Source organism: Pteropus alecto, unplaced genomic scaffold, assembly GCF_000325575.1.
Source record: "Pteropus alecto unplaced genomic scaffold, ASM32557v1 scaffold43, whole genome shotgun sequence".
Classification (NCBI taxonomy): Eukaryota; Metazoa; Chordata; class Mammalia; order Chiroptera; family Pteropodidae; genus Pteropus; species Pteropus alecto.
In genome coordinates this window covers 5348053-5365937 of record NW_006435764.1, presented here as the reverse complement: position 1 = coordinate 5365937, position 17885 = coordinate 5348053, and the positions used below count along the sequence as shown (strand labels likewise).

General features: G+C 58.0%; 3 protein-coding genes across 10 annotated transcripts; 1 reads left to right on the top strand and 2 right to left on the bottom strand.

The window, feature by feature from the left end:
- Window positions 1-4: 4 nt before the first annotated feature.
- Window positions 5-3920, bottom strand: CFL1 (cofilin 1). The gene is made up of 4 exons (XM_006911093.3): window positions 3401-3920; window positions 1211-1518; window positions 857-933; window positions 5-657 (listed from the first exon to the last, which is right to left on the bottom strand). Exons 1-4 carry the CDS (start codon window positions 3722-3724, stop codon window positions 545-547), a joined length of 822 nt encoding a protein of 273 aa, XP_006911155.1. The 5' UTR covers window positions 3725-3920; the 3' UTR covers window positions 5-544.
- A 1029-nt stretch (window positions 3921-4949) lies between these two features.
- MUS81 (MUS81 structure-specific endonuclease subunit) lies at window positions 4950-11199 on the top strand. Of its 8 annotated transcripts, none has more exons than XM_025046163.1 (16): window positions 4950-6038; window positions 6126-6255; window positions 6496-6581; window positions 7103-7201; window positions 7319-7365; window positions 7545-7658; window positions 8155-8295; window positions 8486-8581; window positions 8666-8787; window positions 8878-8975; window positions 9551-9667; window positions 9759-9920; window positions 10037-10165; window positions 10238-10341; window positions 10790-10942; window positions 11036-11199. In XM_025046163.1, the coding sequence occupies exons 1-16, from the start codon at window positions 5904-5906 to the stop codon at window positions 11100-11102; spliced, it is 1800 nt and encodes a 599-aa protein (XP_024901931.1). In that variant the 5' UTR covers window positions 4950-5903; the 3' UTR covers window positions 11103-11199. The 8 variants fall into 8 exon arrangements, with proteins under 8 accessions (XP_024901931.1, XP_024901932.1, XP_024901937.1 ...); XM_025046164.1 differs by having other exon boundaries at window positions 4951-6038; window positions 6499-6581; XM_025046169.1 differs by having other exon boundaries at window positions 5578-6038; window positions 10859-10942.
- A 145-nt stretch (window positions 11200-11344) lies between these two features.
- EFEMP2 (EGF containing fibulin extracellular matrix protein 2) lies at window positions 11345-17879 on the bottom strand. The gene is made up of 11 exons (XM_006911090.3): window positions 17801-17879; window positions 17375-17492; window positions 17096-17144; window positions 16317-16523; window positions 15621-15743; window positions 15234-15350; window positions 14966-15085; window positions 13669-13788; window positions 13465-13591; window positions 13026-13221; window positions 11345-12152 (listed from the first exon to the last, which is right to left on the bottom strand). The coding sequence occupies exons 2-11, from the start codon at window positions 17483-17485 to the stop codon at window positions 11991-11993; spliced, it is 1332 nt and encodes a 443-aa protein (XP_006911152.1). The 5' UTR covers window positions 17486-17492; window positions 17801-17879; the 3' UTR covers window positions 11345-11990.
- Window positions 17880-17885: the final 6 nt, after the last annotated feature.

Here is a 17885-nt window from a genome sequence, read left to right as displayed (position 1 = left end):
AATATTCTATTAGTGAGCCTTTTTATTGTCTTTTTTTCTTTTTTAATTGAAGGTCATTCCTTACTCGTCCTGTTCCCATAAATGGCCGTGACCAGGTGGAAAAGGGGAAGGGAACCAGGCAGCGTGGGGAGGGGTCATCTCCACAACATTCCATTTATACACAGAACTAAACAGACAAGCACAGAGTCACTAATGCGGTTAGAAGTTGGCAGCACGGGAAAGGGGAGGGATAGGTGGGGAGTTGGGATGTCGTTAAAAAAAATACAGGCCCCCCCAATCTGGGGTTCCTGGGGGGAACTTGGTCTGCTTCAACCCAAGAGGAATCAGAAGATCAAAAGCAGTTTGGGAAGGCCAGAACCGTCAGGGGTGGAGAAAGGAGGGAGGTCCAGGGGGTGGGGGGCAGTTTGGCAACTGGGTGAAGGGACTGCCCTCCCCCTGCTGGGATCCCCCCAGCCCCTCCGGTCTGGCAGGAAGGGGGCAGCCTGCAACCCCCACAGGCAGGTCTGGGGCTGCCATATGCTCCACGCAGGGGGCTGGAGGGGGCTCACAAAGGCTTGCCCTCCAGGGAGATGACGGCACTGCCCCCCAGCTTCTCTGCCAGAGTGCAGCGGTCCTTGACCTCCTCATAGCAGTTTGCTTGTAATTCATGCTTGATCCCTGTGGGGAAAAAGGGAGCATCTGTGAGCAGGAAACATTGGGGTGGTGGCGGGGAGTTGATGGCTGGGAGGGAGCCAATCAGAACAGATGGAAGGAACAAGGTTACCTTCCAAACAGGCCAGGAAGGGGAGGAGTCACCCCGCCCTACAGCCAAGGCCTGAGCAGAAAGGCATGTGGCACTATCAAAGCTGGCCCTTACCTGTCAGCTTCTTCTTGATGGCGTCCTTGGAGCTGGCATAGATCATTTTGCTCTTAAGGGGTGCAGACTCAGGGGCCCTGGAGGGAAACAGAGAACTTACAGCAAAGTCCCCTCCGAGTCTAGCCAGTGCCCTCAAGCAATTGATGACTACGCCACTTGCGCTGGCTCCTAGCATTCAAGCTTTTATCAAGTTCCTCACTGACAAGTGTTTCGTTACAACATTCCCCTCACACCCCAAAGACCACAAAGACCAATGGTTAATCAGGAGCCTGAGTTCTCATCCTAAGAAAGGGGTTGGGGTGGGGCAGAGCTAGGACAGGTGACGACGAACAGGTGCCTGCATGAGGAGCTTACCAAAAGATAAACACCAGGTCCTCCTTCTTGCTCTCCTTGGTCTCATAGGTTGCATCATAGAGGGCATAGCGGCAGTCCTTGTCCGGAAGCATCTTCACAAAGGTGGCGTACGGGTCATCCACAGTCTGGCCCACGTCACCTACCAGGATCTCCTTGCCCTCCTCCAGAATGATGTTCTTCTTGTCCTCACTCAGGCAGAAGAGCACCGCCTTCTTGCGCTTCTTCACCTCTTCTGGTGTCGACGACTTGCGCACCTTCATGTCATTAAACACTTTGATGACTCCATCAGAAACAGCCACACCGGAGGCCTGAGGGACAAGCCACACATACATCTCATAAGGAAAAGGTTTCTGGGACTCTCCCTGTAGTCTCTCTGCTTCCTCGGAAGATGCATCTGGATGCCAACATACTATAGTCCTCAGCCCCAAAAGGTTGTTTATCCCCTTCCCCAAAACAACGTCCTTATTTTCTCACTCAGCCACTTTCAAAAAACTAGATGAGGCACAACCCCAAAATGGCAGCCATAGAAGTGAGACCTCTAATCACCTAATTCAGCACTGTTCCTCTCCACCCCAGCATCTTACAGGCCAAAACTATGAGGAGAACCTTGGCTGAGCCGTGAACCCAGAATTAGAATTCACAGGCAACTGACCCGTTTCCTACTCACTATACTCAATCTCAACTTTTCGATAAAACCATTAACTCGGAACTTCAGATAGACGAAGTGAATCGAAGACCCCCAGGTCACAGTCACCTTATACAAAGAGAACCAGGATCCTACAATGCTAGAGGGGACACCAAAGATGTTCAACAGCTCTAACAAGTTCAACAGAACTGCTCAATGCAATGATTACACGAACTATCTTCTCTGCTGGAGTTTTCCTTCCTTAAGCAAAGCAAGAATTACAACCCCCCAGTTAACCCCGTCCTCTGGAAAAAATTAAGGCCCCGAAGTCGTTGAAACAGGCCAAACTCAAGTGCCCACGGACCTTCAGAGCTCTTTAAACTTCTATTCTGGGTCGTGCTTGGGGACACCCTATTCCAAAAAGTCAGCGACCGTCCACAGTGAAATCTGCCGCGCCCCCTCTCCCGGAACTGCAGAGGAAGCCGGCCACGTGACTCAGCCGCTTCCGGAATATGCGGGGAAGAGCTCCGCCAGGTTCAGCCCCCTCCCCAAGAAAAACCCTTACCCGGGGGCAGGAGCATCTCCAGGGCCTCAACCCCGAAGAATCGCCTTTATTGGCCGGCACAACAGCCACCTCGGCTGCGGGCCGAAGCCCGGGCAAGTTACACAACTTTCGGCTCTCGCAGCCCTCGGGCCGAACCCAGGGGGCGGGGTGATTTCCGGGCGGTGCCCGCCTGGGTCACTTCCCTAAACTCGGCTCCTCCCTCAGGCCCCATCCGGGAAAGCCGACAGCCCCGCTTGTCCAGGGCTTCGGGCCCAGCGGCCAGGCCTGACCGTGTGCGCACGCGCCGGCCGACAGCACGGTCCTAGCCTTTACCCGGCACACAAGGCGGAGAACTCAGATCGCTTTGTGGGCTCGCTCGCTCGCTCCGGGGCAGGGCCATTGCCTCTGAGGGATCCGCTCCTTGTTGCGCGGTGCAAGCCCTTAATCCCAGACGCCCACGCATGCCCCACTAGCGCGCCGCCCCCGCCCCTCCCGGGTGCAGGCATCCCTGCCACCTGCTCTCGAGACAGACCAGCCTGCCGAGGGAGGGTGACGAAGAGACAGGAACAGCCCTTGGGTGGGGCGCGCGCGCGCCGAGACCGCTCGCGCGCTTTTCCTTCGCCGCCCCCGGGCCAGGTTCGGATGCCGCGTGCTCCCGTCGAGCGCGCGCTCTCGTGAACCGACTCGCTTCACCAGCCGCGGCGCGCGCCACCGACAGCTCGGCGAGGAGCGAGCGCGCGCCACGGACCCCTCCCCCACGGCTAGTGTCCGCGCGGGCGCACCAGCGGGATGGGGGAGGGGGAGGGAGACCGGGGGGCGCGCGTGCGACTTCCGAGCGGGCCCTCCCAGGCGCCCGCGTGCGCGCACGCGCGTGCCGGCGCCTCCCGCCCCTCAGCACGAGACCCTCATCGCGCCCCGGGCGCTGGGGGAGGGGATGCGGATGTCGCTCCCTGTTCCCTCCCGCGCGCACAGACATCCGACTCGCAGCTGCCTCCGTTCAGGCACTGTGGCCGGCGCTCACCATGTTTCCGGAAGCAAAAAGGAGATAGCAAAGAGAGCCAGAGAAGAGAAGAGCCGCTGCAGCTGCTGCCGGGATCCGACTGAACGCGGCCTCTCCCGGCCCCTTCCGTTTAGTATGAGCCGCACAATGAGGGGCGGGGCGGGCTTCCGGCGCTCCCACTGCAGGCCGACGGGAAATGAAGTCCAAAGGATCTGCGCCGTCCTCGGGGCTCGCTGGGTAACAGTCTTTTTCGTCCGCTGTCCTCCCAGTGCCACATTGCATACCGGGAAATGTAGTCCGAGACCGCCGAGAGAGGCGGGCATATGGCACGCAGAGCGCGCCCATTGGTCGAATTTCCCAGGAAACGCTCTGTGCTAGGAAAGGCCCCTGTGCTCAGTAATATGAACCGAAAAATAGCCTCTATTTCGGGGCCCTTCACGCGGTTGTGAAACGGTTTCCTTAAGATCCATCTTGGCACTTTCTAGATCCCTTGGTCTGAAGGTTTTGAGTTTATTAGTATTTTGCTTTTCTGAATTGAAGCAACTACCCAGTCCTTGAGCAAGGAAAATTGCATGTATAAGGCGCCTTCAATAATCATTGAGCACCCACCATGTGCAAAGCTACTCGTCTCTTTAGAAAAGGCCATATGCAATTTCAATAAAATAAGAGAAAAACATAAAGGAAAGGCTACAAGGAAATCTTTGAAAAGTTTGTCCTTTTAAATGGCAAATTCACGAGGCAATAAAGACGTGCAGGGGTTTGTGCATTCAATTAAAGGGTTATGTGCCTTTTACTAGACAGTGAAAAGAGGAAATGTGTCTTAAATCGGACTTTAATCCCTCGAGTTTATAACCAGGCATATGGTTAATGCCCGCAAAATTGAGGCTAGCTTCACAAAAAGAAACTAGGTTGGGGGACTTCGGAAGCTTTCATTGGCCTCAAACAATGACTATGGCCTCACTGTGAAGGAATAGGAGACAAGGGTCCCAAACAAGGAATTAGGGCTATTTATTCTATAAACGGAATAAAGGGTGTAATTGAAGAGCTAGAACCCGGTCTTCAAGACCCGGGAGCGCTACCCGGGAGTGGAGTACTTCGCAGAGCACACTGGGGGTTGTAGTCGGGGACATTTCGCCGCACCGCTCGCCCACCGAGCAAGCTACGGGCAGCCCCAGGTGAAGGCGACAGCTCGAACCCCCCGCCTCCCGCTAGCGAACCTGCCAGAAGAGGAAACTGGTCCCACCTTCGAGCTTTGAAGTTTCCAGGAGCAACGAGGAGGGGGAGGGGAATATCGTAGTTACCCTGGAGACGCACTCCCGCCCGCCCCTAGCTGCGGGATGCCCTAGTTGTCCTTATTAGGACAAGACACTAGAGTGGGCGGGACCAACACTAACACTAGCTGGAGGCTCCTTATAAGGCAGCGTCAGGCGGGAGGCGGGAGAACGGAGTAGGCTGGAGGGGCTGGGTCGTAGCTGGGCGGAGTCTGAAGGGGCGGGCCTGGCGCGCCTCGAAGGTCCCCGACTACCACCTCGCGACTTCCGGTATGACTGCTGGTGCTTCTCCAATTCTCAGGCGAGCCCCTTGTGCTCAATTCCTCCATGCGTGACCCTCAACCTAGGACCTCTTCGCAGATTACATCTTAAACCTCCCCGAGGGTCCCCACTTCCAATGAGTAAAACGGCGAAGTGTTCTCCCACCCTTGTCCAGGCTTCTTACCCCAGCCTGCTCACCCAGATCCAACCACGTGCCCATCTCAGCCAGCCCCCGACCTGCCAGGATGTCCAGCACCTCCTACTTGTCCCCCTTCTACTTGTTCTCTGTCCCCCTCCGCCGGTCTTACTAGTTTTGGTCTTCTCTGCACATCCCCGACTTCACACCCCTCCCCCACTGCCCTGCGTCGCCGCCCCCCTTCGCCAGCTCGTAGGGGTCGCCATTTCCTCGGAGGGTCCTTCTGCTCCTTCTGCGTTATCTTGGTGTCCTCATCCCCTGTAACCCGTCCTAAATATCTCTCCTGCAAATATACCTGCACCCGTTTGTCTCCCACCCCCGACCTTTCAGGCTCTTCACGAAAGCCGGTCACTCTTCAGCCTCCTTCGCTGGGCGAAGCTGAAACTGACAGCCTCAGGTTACTTAGTTAAGCACCGCTCCAGCCAGCCCTCCCAGCCACTTGAGGGCGCTGTCCGCCTTTCGCTGGCACAAATGTCCTCTAGAATCTGGGATGGACGGAAGGGGCGGGTCAAGGCTCGGGGAGCCTGGGTTGGGCGCGTCCAAAAGGCTAGTCCTGGCCGGGAGGGCCGAAGGGGCGAAAGTCTTAGAGACTGTCCTCCGCAACAACCACTTAGAGTAGTGCACGGGCGGGGAGGGCAGAGGGAGGCTATCCTCTAGTTAGTGCCCCTCGTGGGACCACGTGATTTAAGAGGTCCCGCCCTCACCCGCCAGAGCCAGGTGTTCGAATCCTCTCTCCAAAACTGGCGGCGTCTCAGTACCGCCGGCGTGAGGCGCCAAAGAACCAGTCCTGGGGCTTATGGCGGCGCCGGTCCGCCTGGGCCGGAAACGCCCGCTGCCGGTTTGCCCCAACCCGCTCTTCGTACGGTGGCTGACCGAGTGGCGAGACGAGGCAGCCAGCAGGGGGCGCCGCACGCAATTCGTGTTTCAGAAGGTGGGTCTCGTCGGTCCTGATGGGGATAGATGCTGGCCGAGCCAGAGGACCCCCCTGACAAGATAGGGTATTTCCTGCCCCCGCCAGGCGCTGCGCTCCCTCCGGCGTTACCCACTGCCCCTGCGCAGCGGCAAAGAAGCTAAGATTCTACGGCACTTCGGAGACGGGCTCTGCCGGATGTTGGATCAGCGGCTGCAGCAGCACGAATCATCCGGCGGTGAGCACTGGGGGCAGCGGTCGGTGGTCCCCTGAGCCTTCCGCAATGCAGCCTCCATAACCACTTGGGGTACCTTAGCTTCAAGCGCCCTATTCCTGTCCAAGTTACTGACTGACCTCGAGCTAGTGGCCGGCTCTCGGAACCTCTCTGTTCTCACTTAACCACCCGAGCTGGCAGCGTCCCAGACCTTCCCAGCTGCTGGATTCGGTAGGGTCCGGGATTGACTCTCTTCTGCTCCAGCAGGCGACCATGCCCCTGGTTCATCTGGAGCCAAGAATCCAGCCCCAGAAAGGTCACCTGCTGAAGTCCAGGACTCTTCCATGCCAGTGAGGAGGGGGCAAGGGGGGTGGCAGGGAAAGTGAGAGCATCAGGAGTAAGATTTTTCTGGTTTGGGAGGCTTTGCAGGCCTGGGTCCAGATCTCCCCACCAGTGATACCTCGCCTTAGGCAAATGACTGACTTCTTCTGATACTTCGTTTTCTTACTTGTAGATGGGTCTCTGGATTGATAATAGTCCATTGAGAGAGTTCATAATCAAGCTATTTAGGGGGCCAAGCCCAGTAAACTGTGGGGGTTGCTGTTACTGAGTCCTGCAGTGGGTGGCAGAACTGAGGCTGGACCAAGGAGATTACACCACCCCACAATTCTCCACCTTCTCATCCCAGCTTTGCAGGTCATCCCATCATCTGTCCTATTTTACAGCTGTGGAAACTGAGAGGCAGCTGCGTGACTTGTCCAGGGCCAAGCGGCCTGTTGAGATAGAACTTGAACCTCAGCCCTGTCATGGATTGAGTCTGCAATGGCTGGCTGGCAGGCTTTTGTTTTCAAAGCCCCTTTGTACCTTTCAGGTTCTGGCCCAGCCTAAGGCGGGAGGCTCTGGCAGTTTCTGGCCAGCTCGGCACTCCGGAGCCCGGGCCATACTGCTCTTGCTCTATAGAGAACACCTGGTGAGTGCCTTGCTACCCCCTGAGTCAGGGGAACTGAGGCAGTGGGGCATGAGGCTCCAGGAGGAGACTGGTCCAGGTACTGCACCTACCTTGGTTACATTTCTGCCTTGGTTACAGAATCCTGGTGGCCACAGCTTCCTAACCAAGGAGGAGCTGCTGCAGAGGTGTGCCCAGAAGCCTTCTGGGGTGAGCCCTGAGGTGGGGAAGGATGTGGCCGCGTGGCTCTGGGTCTGACCTTAAGCCCACGAGAGGCTGCCCTTCTCGGGAGCAAGCTGTGGTGTGGGGCCCAGGGAATTGGACACATAGTAGCACCAGGGGCTATGGGTCTCCTCCCTCTGGACAGGTGGCCCCTGGAAATGCTCGAACCTGGCCAGCCCTCCGCTCCCTCCTCCACAGGAACCTGGTTCTCAGGACACACCAGCCAGCCAGGTGGGGCCGACTGCAGGGGATACAGGAGGCAAGGAGTAGGCGCATACATGATATTCTGAATGGGGTCCACAGTCACCCAGCAATTCCCAGGCCTCATGCTGTTGAGGCTGGGGAAGGGAGGCCTTGCCCTCAGGAGCCAACACTGTTGGAGTACCAAGATCTGAGACTAAGTAGTGGGGGGTGGGGAAGTGCCACAGATTATTGGAGGAGCAGAAGGGCTTTGCTGAGGACATGGTATTTGACACCTCTTAGAATCCGCAGGGTAGAGATGCAGGAAAGGCAGCCCAGAGAGAGGAGAGTTTGAGACGTATTGCAGACCTGAGAAATGGCCCTGGTCAGATCTACCAGACACTGATCTGAGGGGCAGGAACATAGCCCTAGGGAGGTGACAGTGGAAGCCACTGGACTTATTCGTGCAGGCTCGCCAAGGGGGTGGTGAGGCCAGCCTAGCTGGGGACAGGCAGGGGAGCCTGCCAGGTATGAGTGAAGAAGGGGGATCTGTGTTCGTTTCCTCCGCCTGCCAGGTACTCATTGACCTCGGAGGGTCTGGAGCTGGCCCAGAAGCTGGCCGAGTCAGAGGCCCTGAGCTCACTGAATGTGGGCATCGGGCCAGAGGAGCCCTCTGCAGCGGCGCCAGAAGTGCCAGGATTGGTTTCAGCTGAGCTGTGAGGAGTGGGGGGACAGAAAGGGGGGTGCAGAGAAAAGGGGAGCAGGAGTGAGGCCAACGCCCCACCCCTATCTCCATCACCTGCAGCTGAGCTGTGGGTGCCCCACTTCCACTGGGTTTGGAGGGAGACTGCCCTGGCACTGGGGTTCTGGCTTCACACACACCACCCCCTCCTGCCCCCCCTCCAGTGGCGCCAGCGAAGGCAGTGTCCAGCAGCAGCTGCTGGAGCTGAGGCCTGGAGAGTACAGGGTGCTGTTGTGTGTGGACATAGGCGAGACCAAGGGGTGAGTAAGGTGGGCGGAAGTGAGGGAGATGCCAGGGGCAGCACTGGCCTGCCATGACCTATGCCCCTCACTTTGCGATTCCAGGGCAGGGCACAGACCAGAGCTGATCCGCCAGCTGCAGCGGCTGCACGTGGCCCACATGGTGCGCAAGCTGCACGTCGGGGACTTCGTGTGGGTGGCACAAGAGACCAGGCCCAGAGACCCGGGTAAGGGGCATAGACAGGCAGGTGGGTGTGAGGCAGAGCATGGTGGGTGAGGGACGTGAGCCAACAGGATCCTTCTTGGCCTCTTGGCAGCGCGACCTGGGGAACTAGTCCTGGACCACATCGTGGAGCGCAAGCGGATGGATGACTTGTGCAGCAGCATCATTGATGGCCGCTTCCGGGAGCAAAAGGTTCCTTTACTGGCCTCACCACACCCCCTGCTCCCTGCCTGCTCTGGGGGTCAGGAGGAATCCAGGGGCACTTCTGGGTGGCTTCAAGGCAGAGCTCCCACAACTCCAGGCATACCCCATTAGAGCTGCTGCCGGGCAGCCCTGAGATCAGACCTCGTCGGGCCCCTCCAGGGGTACAGCAGGTGTGCAGGGTACCTGTCTGGGCTGTGGAGCATGTTAAAGACTACTGGGGTGTCTAGCCCCTGTAGTCTGATGAAAACAATGCCCAAAGCTCCAGGAGTGGAACCACAGTGGCTGTATCTTGGTCCTGGCTATGGGGCTGACCCCAGAGTCAGGCCGCAATAGGCTGAAGGAGGCTTAAAGAATGGGCATCATTCAAAGATGGAGAATGGGCTTTTCATGCAAGAGTAACAGCACGAACAGAGGTGTGGAGGCCACTCTGAGGTGGAGGCTAGGGAGGGCAAGGAGGTGAATTGGTGGGACCCGGGGTCCCATGACAATGTGTGACATGATGGATGGCCCAGCTTAAGGGCATCCAGGCCTGACCCTCCCCATCCCTGTCTCCACCCCCCTAGTTCCGGCTGAAGCGCTGTGGCCTGGGGCACAGAGTGTACCTGGTGGAGGAGCATGGCTCAGTGCACAACCTCAGCCTTCCTGAGAGCACACTACTGCAGGCTGTCACCAACACTCAGGTGAGCTGGGAGGGCAGGGCTGAGCTGGCAGGGACCCCGTGGTCTGTGGCTCAGGCTAGGAGCCACCTCTCTGTTGGGTTCTCTTTGCCAGGTCATCGATGGCTTCTTTGTGAAGCGTACAGCAGACATTAAAGAGTCAGCTGCCTACCTGGCCCTCTTGACACGGGGCCTGGAGAGACTCTACCAGGTGAGCAGGTGCGCCTTTCTGGCACTGTTCCCTTATTTGGGCCCTGCCTTCCCTAAGGAAGTCAAGGTGAGTGAGATCCCTATTTCTCAGGCTGGCCCACTGAGGCCGAGGATTGGGCAAGGACTGGCTGGGGGCGGTTTTCCCTAGAGCTCTGGCCTGGCCTCAGTCTCTTCTCTCCTTAGGGCCACACGCTATGCAGTCGCCCCTGGGGAACCCCAGGGGACCCTGTATCGGGGTCTGGGCCCTCCCCAAACCCTCTCTGCTCACTCCTCACCTTCAGTGACTTCAACGCTGGAGCCATCAAGAACAAGGTAGTGCATTTGCCCAGCTCCTCCCACGGTCTGGCCACAGACCGCCCCTGACACAGTCCGCCCTGATCCCAGGCCCAGTCCGTGAGGGAGGTCTTTGCCCGGCAGCTGATGCAAGTGCGAGGAGTGAGTGGGGAGAAGGCAGCAGCCCTGGTGGATCGGTACAGCACCCCCGCCAGGTAGGCCTCCACAGAGCCCCTCAGGTCCACTGCACCTGCCTTCCCTACGTGGAATTCAGCTCAACCAGTGCTTTGTCTGGGTCTGGTTCTGTGAAGGCCGTGTAGACCAAGAGATAGACAGGTTCATCTGAACCCTGGGGAGTCCATGGAGGTTGGGTAGTGAAAGAGACAGTGCCACTCAGGACTAAGTAGTATCTCAGGTGTTGGAGGAGCCCGCAGGAGAGAGGGAGACACCCCACCTGGTGCAGCGGAGAAGGCATCCTGGAAGAGGGGGTTGGGCCGTGAAGACTTGGCCAGGAACTTGGAGAACATTTGCAGGAGCACAGAGGGAGGACGAGCGGGATGGAGCAGGACCTCGACTGCTAGCCTCAGACAGGGCGGCAGTGACCCTGACTCCTTTAATCCTTGCTGACCGCTTCCTGCCTGTCTCCCATGACTTTGGCCCAAGTTGCTCAGATGGGCCAGCATTCAGCCATTGTCAGGCCTTAGAAACTCAAACACCCCCCTCCACCTCCAGTCTGCTGGCCGCCTACGATGCCTGTGCCACCCCCAAGGAACAGGAGATGCTGCTGAGCACTGTCAAGTGTGGGCGACTGCAGAGGTGAGGCACGAGACGGCCTCGCGAGAGCGGGTGGCTGGGCCCGAAGTTGCTGTCACCGGGACCTGACTCTCATTAGCCTTTCTTTTCACGCAGGAATCTGGGGCCCGCTCTGAGCAGGACTTTGTCCCAGCTCTACTGCAGCTACAGCCCCCTGACCTGAACTGTGTCACAAGACAGACCCTAACTCTCACCTTCCTTCATTAGCTAGCCTTTTAACCAGAATCTTATGGGCTATAATAAAAATCTACATGTTTGCAGCTTTATGTGTTATGGAAGAAATACCAATCCCCAGGGCTTTGTAAAATATCCAGGCAGGAACTGGGGAGCCCACTGGGCCCAGTGGTTTTTAAACTGAGGACCCTGGGGTTCCCAGGCAGGGCACTGAGACTGGCAGGGAGGCGTTTGCAACTTCGAATCTAGTTTATATCCTCAGGGGGTCCCTGATCAAACAAAATTTCCTTTGATAAAAGGTCCTGTAGCTTGGAAAAGAAAAAGTTTGAAAAGCTTTAACAGCCCAATTGCCTCATTATATGGATTGGAAAACTGAGGCCCAGGGAGCTACTAGGGTTTATCCAAATTGATAGTTTGAGGCCAAGCTCAGGTCGAAACCCAGGGCCTCCTGGCACTGTGCAGAGCGGGCTTTCTCAGGCTCCCTGCAAACCAGCCGAGCCCAGATTCTTGCGAGGGCCTGGAGTTTGCAGCATTATTACCTCCTCCTTTCTCACGGCAGTTCTGATGCCCGTGGTCCATAGACCAATCCCAGCCTTGGGGACACAGCTCCCATCAGTGGGGCTCCCTCGGGCCTGAGCTGACCCTGCTTTAGGTGGACTTGGCTCGCCTCCCACAAGCCTGGCCCTGTCCCCAGTCTGGGGTTCCCTACAGGGTTTCCCACCCACCTCAGCCACCAGGACTCCTTCTTTCTCCCTTTATTGCCTTTCTCTGTCTACCCTTCACAATAGCATCTTTTCTTTTAGCAGAACAGTCATCCCTGAGCCCCAGGCTCCTTGGCTACAGGGACCTCCCCCTCCCTGAGGGCACCCCCCACGCCTCAGAAGGTGTAGGCCCCCACGAAGACGGTGAGTCTCAGTACAGAGCTGGCCCGGTAGCTCATGAGGGAGTTCATGGTTACCATCTCGAGGTCCAGCACATACTCCCGGGGGCCCGTCACAGGCCGGGCGAGGACCAGCATGGCGCTGACATTGTTGATTTGCTGCAGGGCACAACAGGTGGGGGGACATGTAGATTGCATCAACCTATGGGCCAGGACCCTCCCAAGCCTCACCTCCCTGCCCCATGCTTTGCACCGTTCGGGCGTGAAGTGGATAGAGAGCCCGGCCAGGCTGTGACCCCAGGCTCTCGTCTGGCTCCACGGCACTCTTGCCATCTCGTCTTTCCAGTACCCAGGCTCCTGTCCTCAGAAATCTCCCACTGGTGCTCTTCCCACACTTTCCAGCTAGTTCTTTTGTCTAACCAAAGTCAACTGATGATTCAGGGCCAGGCGTGAGGCTTTGGGGACTGGTGGGGCCTTTGGTGGCCTGGAGCAGGCAGATTCCCCTTCTAAGCATTCGATTTCAGAAAGAAAACAAACACTGATACCAGACAGACCCTTGCCCCTCTCACTACGAATCAGACCTGGACTCTCCCTCAGAAAAGCCCCAGCAGCAGAGCTGCACCTCTGACCCCAGGCCCCACCACCAACCCCGGCTGCCTCTCTCTCCAAGGCCCAGCCCCACCTGCCCGCCCTTCTGCGTCCCTGCTCTGTTAACTTGGAAGGCATCTCGTGTCAGTCTCTTGTACTAAGGCCGAAGAAATTGAGGCCAGAAACGGAAACCAGTCGGGGAGACTCAAACCCCAGTGTCTGTGTGAGTGCCTCATCAGAACTGCATTTAACAATCTGTAGTCTGTACCAAGGGAATTAGGAAGGAACACTCCTACCTTTCTACCGAAATTCTGCCTCCTGGGGGCGGGGCTTTGAGAAGAGGCGGGGCATGGTGCCATAAACAATCTCCCACTTAAAGCTTCCTGGAATTCACTTTTGGATTATGCATGTCATTTGAGGGGTGGGGGTAGGGGAAAGCCTTACCCTAATGTAGAAGTCCCCCTGCGAGTTTCCCGCACGGATCTGAAAGGCATTGTAGGCGCCGGGGTAGACAGAGGTCGCTTGGATCTGGAACACGTCCGCCGGCACGCTGCGCTCTGAGGTGATGCTCATGTAGCGGTGCACAATGGACGAGGGCTGCTCCCGGCACAGGGGGTTGGAGGCCGGACAGAGGCAGCGACTAGGGACCCCGAGATGCGGATACAAATGAGGTCCTTGCCCAATCCCCAAATTTGGCCCATCCCCAAAATTAGGAATCTCAAAAGGATTCTCCCACTCCTATAAAGCGTGCATAGTTTAGCCGTGAAAGACTACAACTCACATCAGCCCTCTGGGCACTTACCAGCCCTAATAAATGCCAGCCAGCCCCAGAGCCCTGTGGGAGTTGTAGTTCACGTGGGGGCCTAGCGTCAAGTTGACTCACTTGTCAGACACCTGGACATAGGGCTCCACGCAACGGTTGGTGTCCACACAGCGGTAACCCCCGTAGAAGTTGACACAAGTCTGGGCCTCAGAGCACTGGTGTGCGCCAGACTCACACTCGTCAATGTCTGTCAGGGAAGAGGGGCTGGAACCCAGACGTCAGGCCATCAACCCCTGACACCACCCTGCCCTGGGCAACCTGTACCTTGGCAGAGGCGTGTGGCCAGCAGCTGGTAGCCTTGCGGGCAGTGGCAGGAGAAGCGGCCTGGCTCGTTGACACAGCGGTACTGGCAGAGGTAACTGGAGTAGCTGCACTCATCGATATCTGAGGGAGAGTGGACATGAGGACTCTGGGTCAAGGGCAGTCCTCTCAATTCAGTCCCACAAATGTTTATGGAGGGAGCCCAGCCTCATGTTGGGGGCATGGGACAAGCCATGCAAAGCACAGTAGGGGAACAATTCAAAATTCTGCCCAAACCACCCAGCTCACAGACCTCTCTCTTTGCCCCAGAACTGTAAGAAAACAAAATGAAAGCACTGGGAACCTAGAGGCTTGGCTTTACATCTTACTGACTTGAGTTTTGGAAACCTCAATTTCTCTGTCAATAAAATGAGTGGTTTACACTAGCTGAGGCTTCTGGGCCCAGTCTGCTCTGCTTTTCAGTAACTTGCCCAATTCCTGCAACCCATGATCAGCCCAGGCACAGTTGCCTCCTGCCAACTGTGAACTGCACAGCAGGAGCCAGGTTTTCTACTCTGGTTTCCCTCATGCTGCCTACCACTGAGCCAGGTTCCAGCGGGGCCTTAGCAGCAGAGCATCACATAAACAGGGTACGTGGCCACTTGACATGGAATGAGAACGTTGGGATGGAGCCCTGGCCCCATCTCACCCTAGCTGTGAGACCTTGGGCAAGTCACTTAACCTTACTTCATTAAAGAACTTTATGCTTACTATTTTCTTATAATCCTCCCCATAAACCTTGAAGGAGATGTTAATGTCCTCATTTTGCAATCATACTTCATAGGATTGTTGGCAGGACTAAATGAGGCCAAGTACGTAAGGGAAGTGTCTGCACAGGGCAGGTTCTGGATATATAGTATTTACTTCAAGTGTTATCGCTTGGGACTTGACAAAGACTGTCTGTTGTCATTTTCCCACTTAATCCTCAAGACAGTCCCTTTTACAGATGAATAAATGGGTTTAGAGAGAAGAATGATTTGCCTTAATCCAGGATTCAGATACAGGTCAGCCTGACTCCCGGGCAGGGGGCACCCACATCCTTGCTCAGTCTCCTCACTGAGCTTCAGAGGGAACCTAACTGCTCCCTTCTGTGCCTTCCCCACCAGGCCAGGAGTTCTGCAACCAGCTGGGGGTGGACTACATGGGAGGTACATGGGCACAGAATGGACAAGACATGGAGGCATCAAATGCAGGACCGTGTGGCAGGAGACACAAGCCCTGGGACCAATGGAGGAACTCTTGGCAGGGGTGGAGCTCTCACCACTGCAGGAGAAGCCATCCCGGTGCAGCTCGTAGCCCTGATGGCAGCGACACAGGAAGGTCCCATAGGAGTTGAAGCAGCGCTGCTCGCATGGAGCCCCCATGTCACATTCATTCACATCTGGGGGTGCCAGGAAAAACAGGAGTGAAAGCCAAGGAACAGCCCAGAGCCACTATTTCACCCATTCCCCTGGACTGGTCAGGAAGGGAGCTCCCCAGCCCACACCACCCTGCCCAGGACCCAGGAGCCTGGCCCGGCCCAGCCTCACCTACACAGGAGCGGTTGTTGGGCCCCAGCTGGAAGCCAGGCTCACACTGGCAGCGAAAGGAGCCGGGCAGATTCACGCAGCGGTGCTGGCAGTAGCGGTAGCGGCACTCGTCTATATCTGGGATGGAGGCAGGAGAAGGAGGGCAGGAGGCGGAAGTCAGGTGGGGCCCAAGCTGGGTAAGACTCAAGGCCTCCCCACTCAGTCTTGTCTGTGTCTGGGGGCTGGGCCAGGTCAGCCAGGGTCCATACGTACACCTAAAGTTCTATGTCTGGTGGCAGGGGCCTGGAGGTGAAGCTGGGGGGTGAGTTGGAATGCGGTTCAGGTGCTAGGGTGAGAGCCAGGCCAGGGGCACAGAATAGGGACTGGAGAGGCCGCTCCTAGACTCACCCACACATTCAGGCCCAATCTTGCGGTAGCCATCGGGGCAGGTGCACTGGTAGGAACCAGGCAGGTTGTGGCACTGCTGGCTGGGGCGGCAGTCATGCAGGGCCTGGGCACACTCGTCCACATCTGCAGGAGACAGCACGCAGTCCGTGCCTGGGAGCTCATGCACCACCCCACCCGACACCTCAGTGTTGGAGGACACAGGGCAGGAACCACTCACATGAGTGTGTGGGTAATGCACCCCCAAAACAGGAACACGTGGATTAGACCTTCCCAGCAGCACAAATGACAGTCTATCAGCCTGGGAGCCAATGGGAAAATCACCCCTAACCTGTGGGACCCCTTGCTGGGGAAGCACGGGAATCAAGGTCCAAACCATACGCCTTGGAGCACTGATTCCAGAGCCCTCCTCCAAGATCCATGGTACCCAGACATGGATCAGGGAGTGGGCAGGGGCAGAGGCTGAGAGGCAGACTCTTACAGCGTGTCTGCCACAATAGAGGGGAGGGTCCCAGAGGCTGGCTGGGGCAGTGGGACAAGGACCGGGGCCCCACACAAAGTGAGGGTCTGGATGTTACCCCAGCAGCCTAGAGGAGGCTTCTGAGCAAGGGAGGAACATGAGGTCTGAGTTTTTAAGATGCAATGATAAGACGCTTGGAAGGACCGAAACCCTTGGCTCCAGGGTGACCCCTCACTCACCCACACAGCTCTCTTGCTCATCAGGCTCATAGCCTGGTGGGCAGGGGTTGGGGTGTTGAGCAGGGGGCACTGGTGGTGGTGGTCCCTCGCCATGCAGGTCATTGATGACGGCAGCCGAGCGGGGCAGGCACAAGTAGCCCCCGTAGTGATTGATGCATTTCATTTCCCCTTTGCAGGCCTCGGGGATGGTCAGGCACTCGTTGACATCTGCAGAGAGGGGCCTGCTGGGCACAGCCAGTCTCCTGGGCTGGCTATGGAGGGGGTGGGAGGCAGGAGCCCAGCTCGGCCTTCTTTAAGCTGTGCGACCATGGCAGGGCCTACCCTCTCAACAAGCTAAGGCTGTCTGCCCAGGACCCCTCCCAAGGGCCTGCCAGGGCTGGTGGTGGGGTGGCTGTTCCTATAGTCACCCCATTCTCTTGCCCCCAAGAGAGTCTCTATCCTTCCCCAAAACTTTCCTTACCCACCCCCAAAGACACTGCCCCCTCCTGGGACCTCGATGGGACAGAGCTGGGTCGGAGAGTGCTCCTCCTGGCAGTGCCCTGTTGCTCTCCTGCCTACTGAGAGGTGGGGGCAGGGTGTCTTGGGTTTCTCCTGAGAGGGAGGGACCTGGATGGCTTCTCCACCCCTAGGCAAGCTGGCCCGCAGAAAACCATATCTGGCCTCGGCAAAATGGAGCTGGGCAGAGGACAGGCCCCTCGGCTCCTGCTGCAGCTCTTGGAGCTGGGGTTACAATCCCCTTCCCCATTCCTGGGGTGGGTCAGTTCCCCAGGCACACTCACCCCGGCAGTGCTGGCTGTCGGGGTCCCACTCATAGCCATCTGTGCATTCCTACAAGGGGACCAGCAGTGGCCAGTGTTCACCCCTTGTCCCCTCCAACTGACCAGGCCAAGACTAGGGCCCTGAGCCTGCCCACCCTCCCGGGACTGCTCCAAACAATGGCCCCAGCTGCTCCACCAACCAGGGGAGGGGAGAATCTTCCCCAGCAGCAGCCACCCCAGGATCCTGCTCTCTGTGTCCCTGCCCATCCCATCCCAGGCCAGTGGCCCCACGGTCCCCACCGTGTAGCTGTCGGGCTCCTCCGAATCCTGGGGAGACGCTGCCCCCAAGAGCAACAGCAGCAGCGCCCAGAGCAGTAGAGACCCGGGGAGGCAGGAGGCGAAGGGGAGCATCCTGGGGCTGGGAGGTGGTTGGCAGGGGTCAGGGCGCCTCTGCCACGGCAGCCCCATTCCCTGTACCAGGACTCAGAGCCCTGACCCCAGCCGCCTCCCACTTGGGACCGCATTTGAAGCCCCGGAGCCTTCCAAGGCGGAGGGCCGACTCCTCACACAGGCCGGGGTTGGGGGCCCACCCGCCTGGGGCCGCCCCGCCCCCGCCTGGTCCCCCAGTGGCGGGGGCAGAGGAGCGCAGGCCTCTCTTGGCTCCTCGCTGACGCCTACTCGGCCGAGACTCCGGCTCCCGCCCTCCCTCCATGGACCGCTACTCACTTGGGCCCGCGACGCCCCCGCGGCCCACGGCTCCGGCTGCTCGGCTGGCTCGGGTAGTGCCTGCGGACAGGCGGACGGACAGAGG

What these genes read in the sequence shown, in the direction of transcription:
- CFL1 (XM_006911093.3), bottom strand. Translation starts at nt 3,724, where the DNA reads ATGGGCGCGCTCTGCGTGCCATATGCCCGCCTCTCTCGGCGGTCTCGG. An exon ending in TTTTTGCTTCCGGAAACATG is followed by an intron (nt 1,519 to 3,400) that starts GTGAGCGCCGGC and finishes CTTGTCCCTCAG; the next exon opens with GCCTCCGGTGTGGCTGTTTC. An exon ending in GACCTGGTGTTTATCTTTTG is followed by an intron (nt 934 to 1,210) that starts GTAAGCTCCTCA and finishes GTTTCCCTCCAG; the next exon opens with GGCCCCTGAGTCTGCACCCC.
- MUS81 (XM_025046163.1), top strand. Translation starts at nt 5,904, where the DNA reads ATGGCGGCGCCGGTCCGCCTGGGCCGGAAACGCCCGCTGCCGGTTTGC. An exon ending in TGCTCTATAGAGAACACCTG is followed by an intron (nt 7,202 to 7,318) that starts GTGAGTGCCTTG and finishes CCTTGGTTACAG; the next exon opens with AATCCTGGTGGCCACAGCTT. An exon ending in GCCGCTTCCGGGAGCAAAAG is followed by an intron (nt 8,976 to 9,550) that starts GTTCCTTTACTG and finishes CCACCCCCCTAG; the next exon opens with TTCCGGCTGAAGCGCTGTGG.
- EFEMP2 (XM_006911090.3), bottom strand. Translation starts at nt 17,485, where the DNA reads ATGCTCCCCTTCGCCTCCTGCCTCCCCGGGTCTCTACTGCTCTGGGCG. An exon ending in GGCCACACGCCTCTGCCAAG is followed by an intron (nt 13,592 to 13,668) that starts GTACAGGTTGCC and finishes CTTCCCTGACAG; the next exon opens with ACATTGACGAGTGTGAGTCT. An exon ending in TATGTCCAGGTGTCTGACAA is followed by an intron (nt 13,222 to 13,464) that starts GTGAGTCAACTT and finishes CGGGGTCCCTAG; the next exon opens with TCGCTGCCTCTGTCCGGCCT.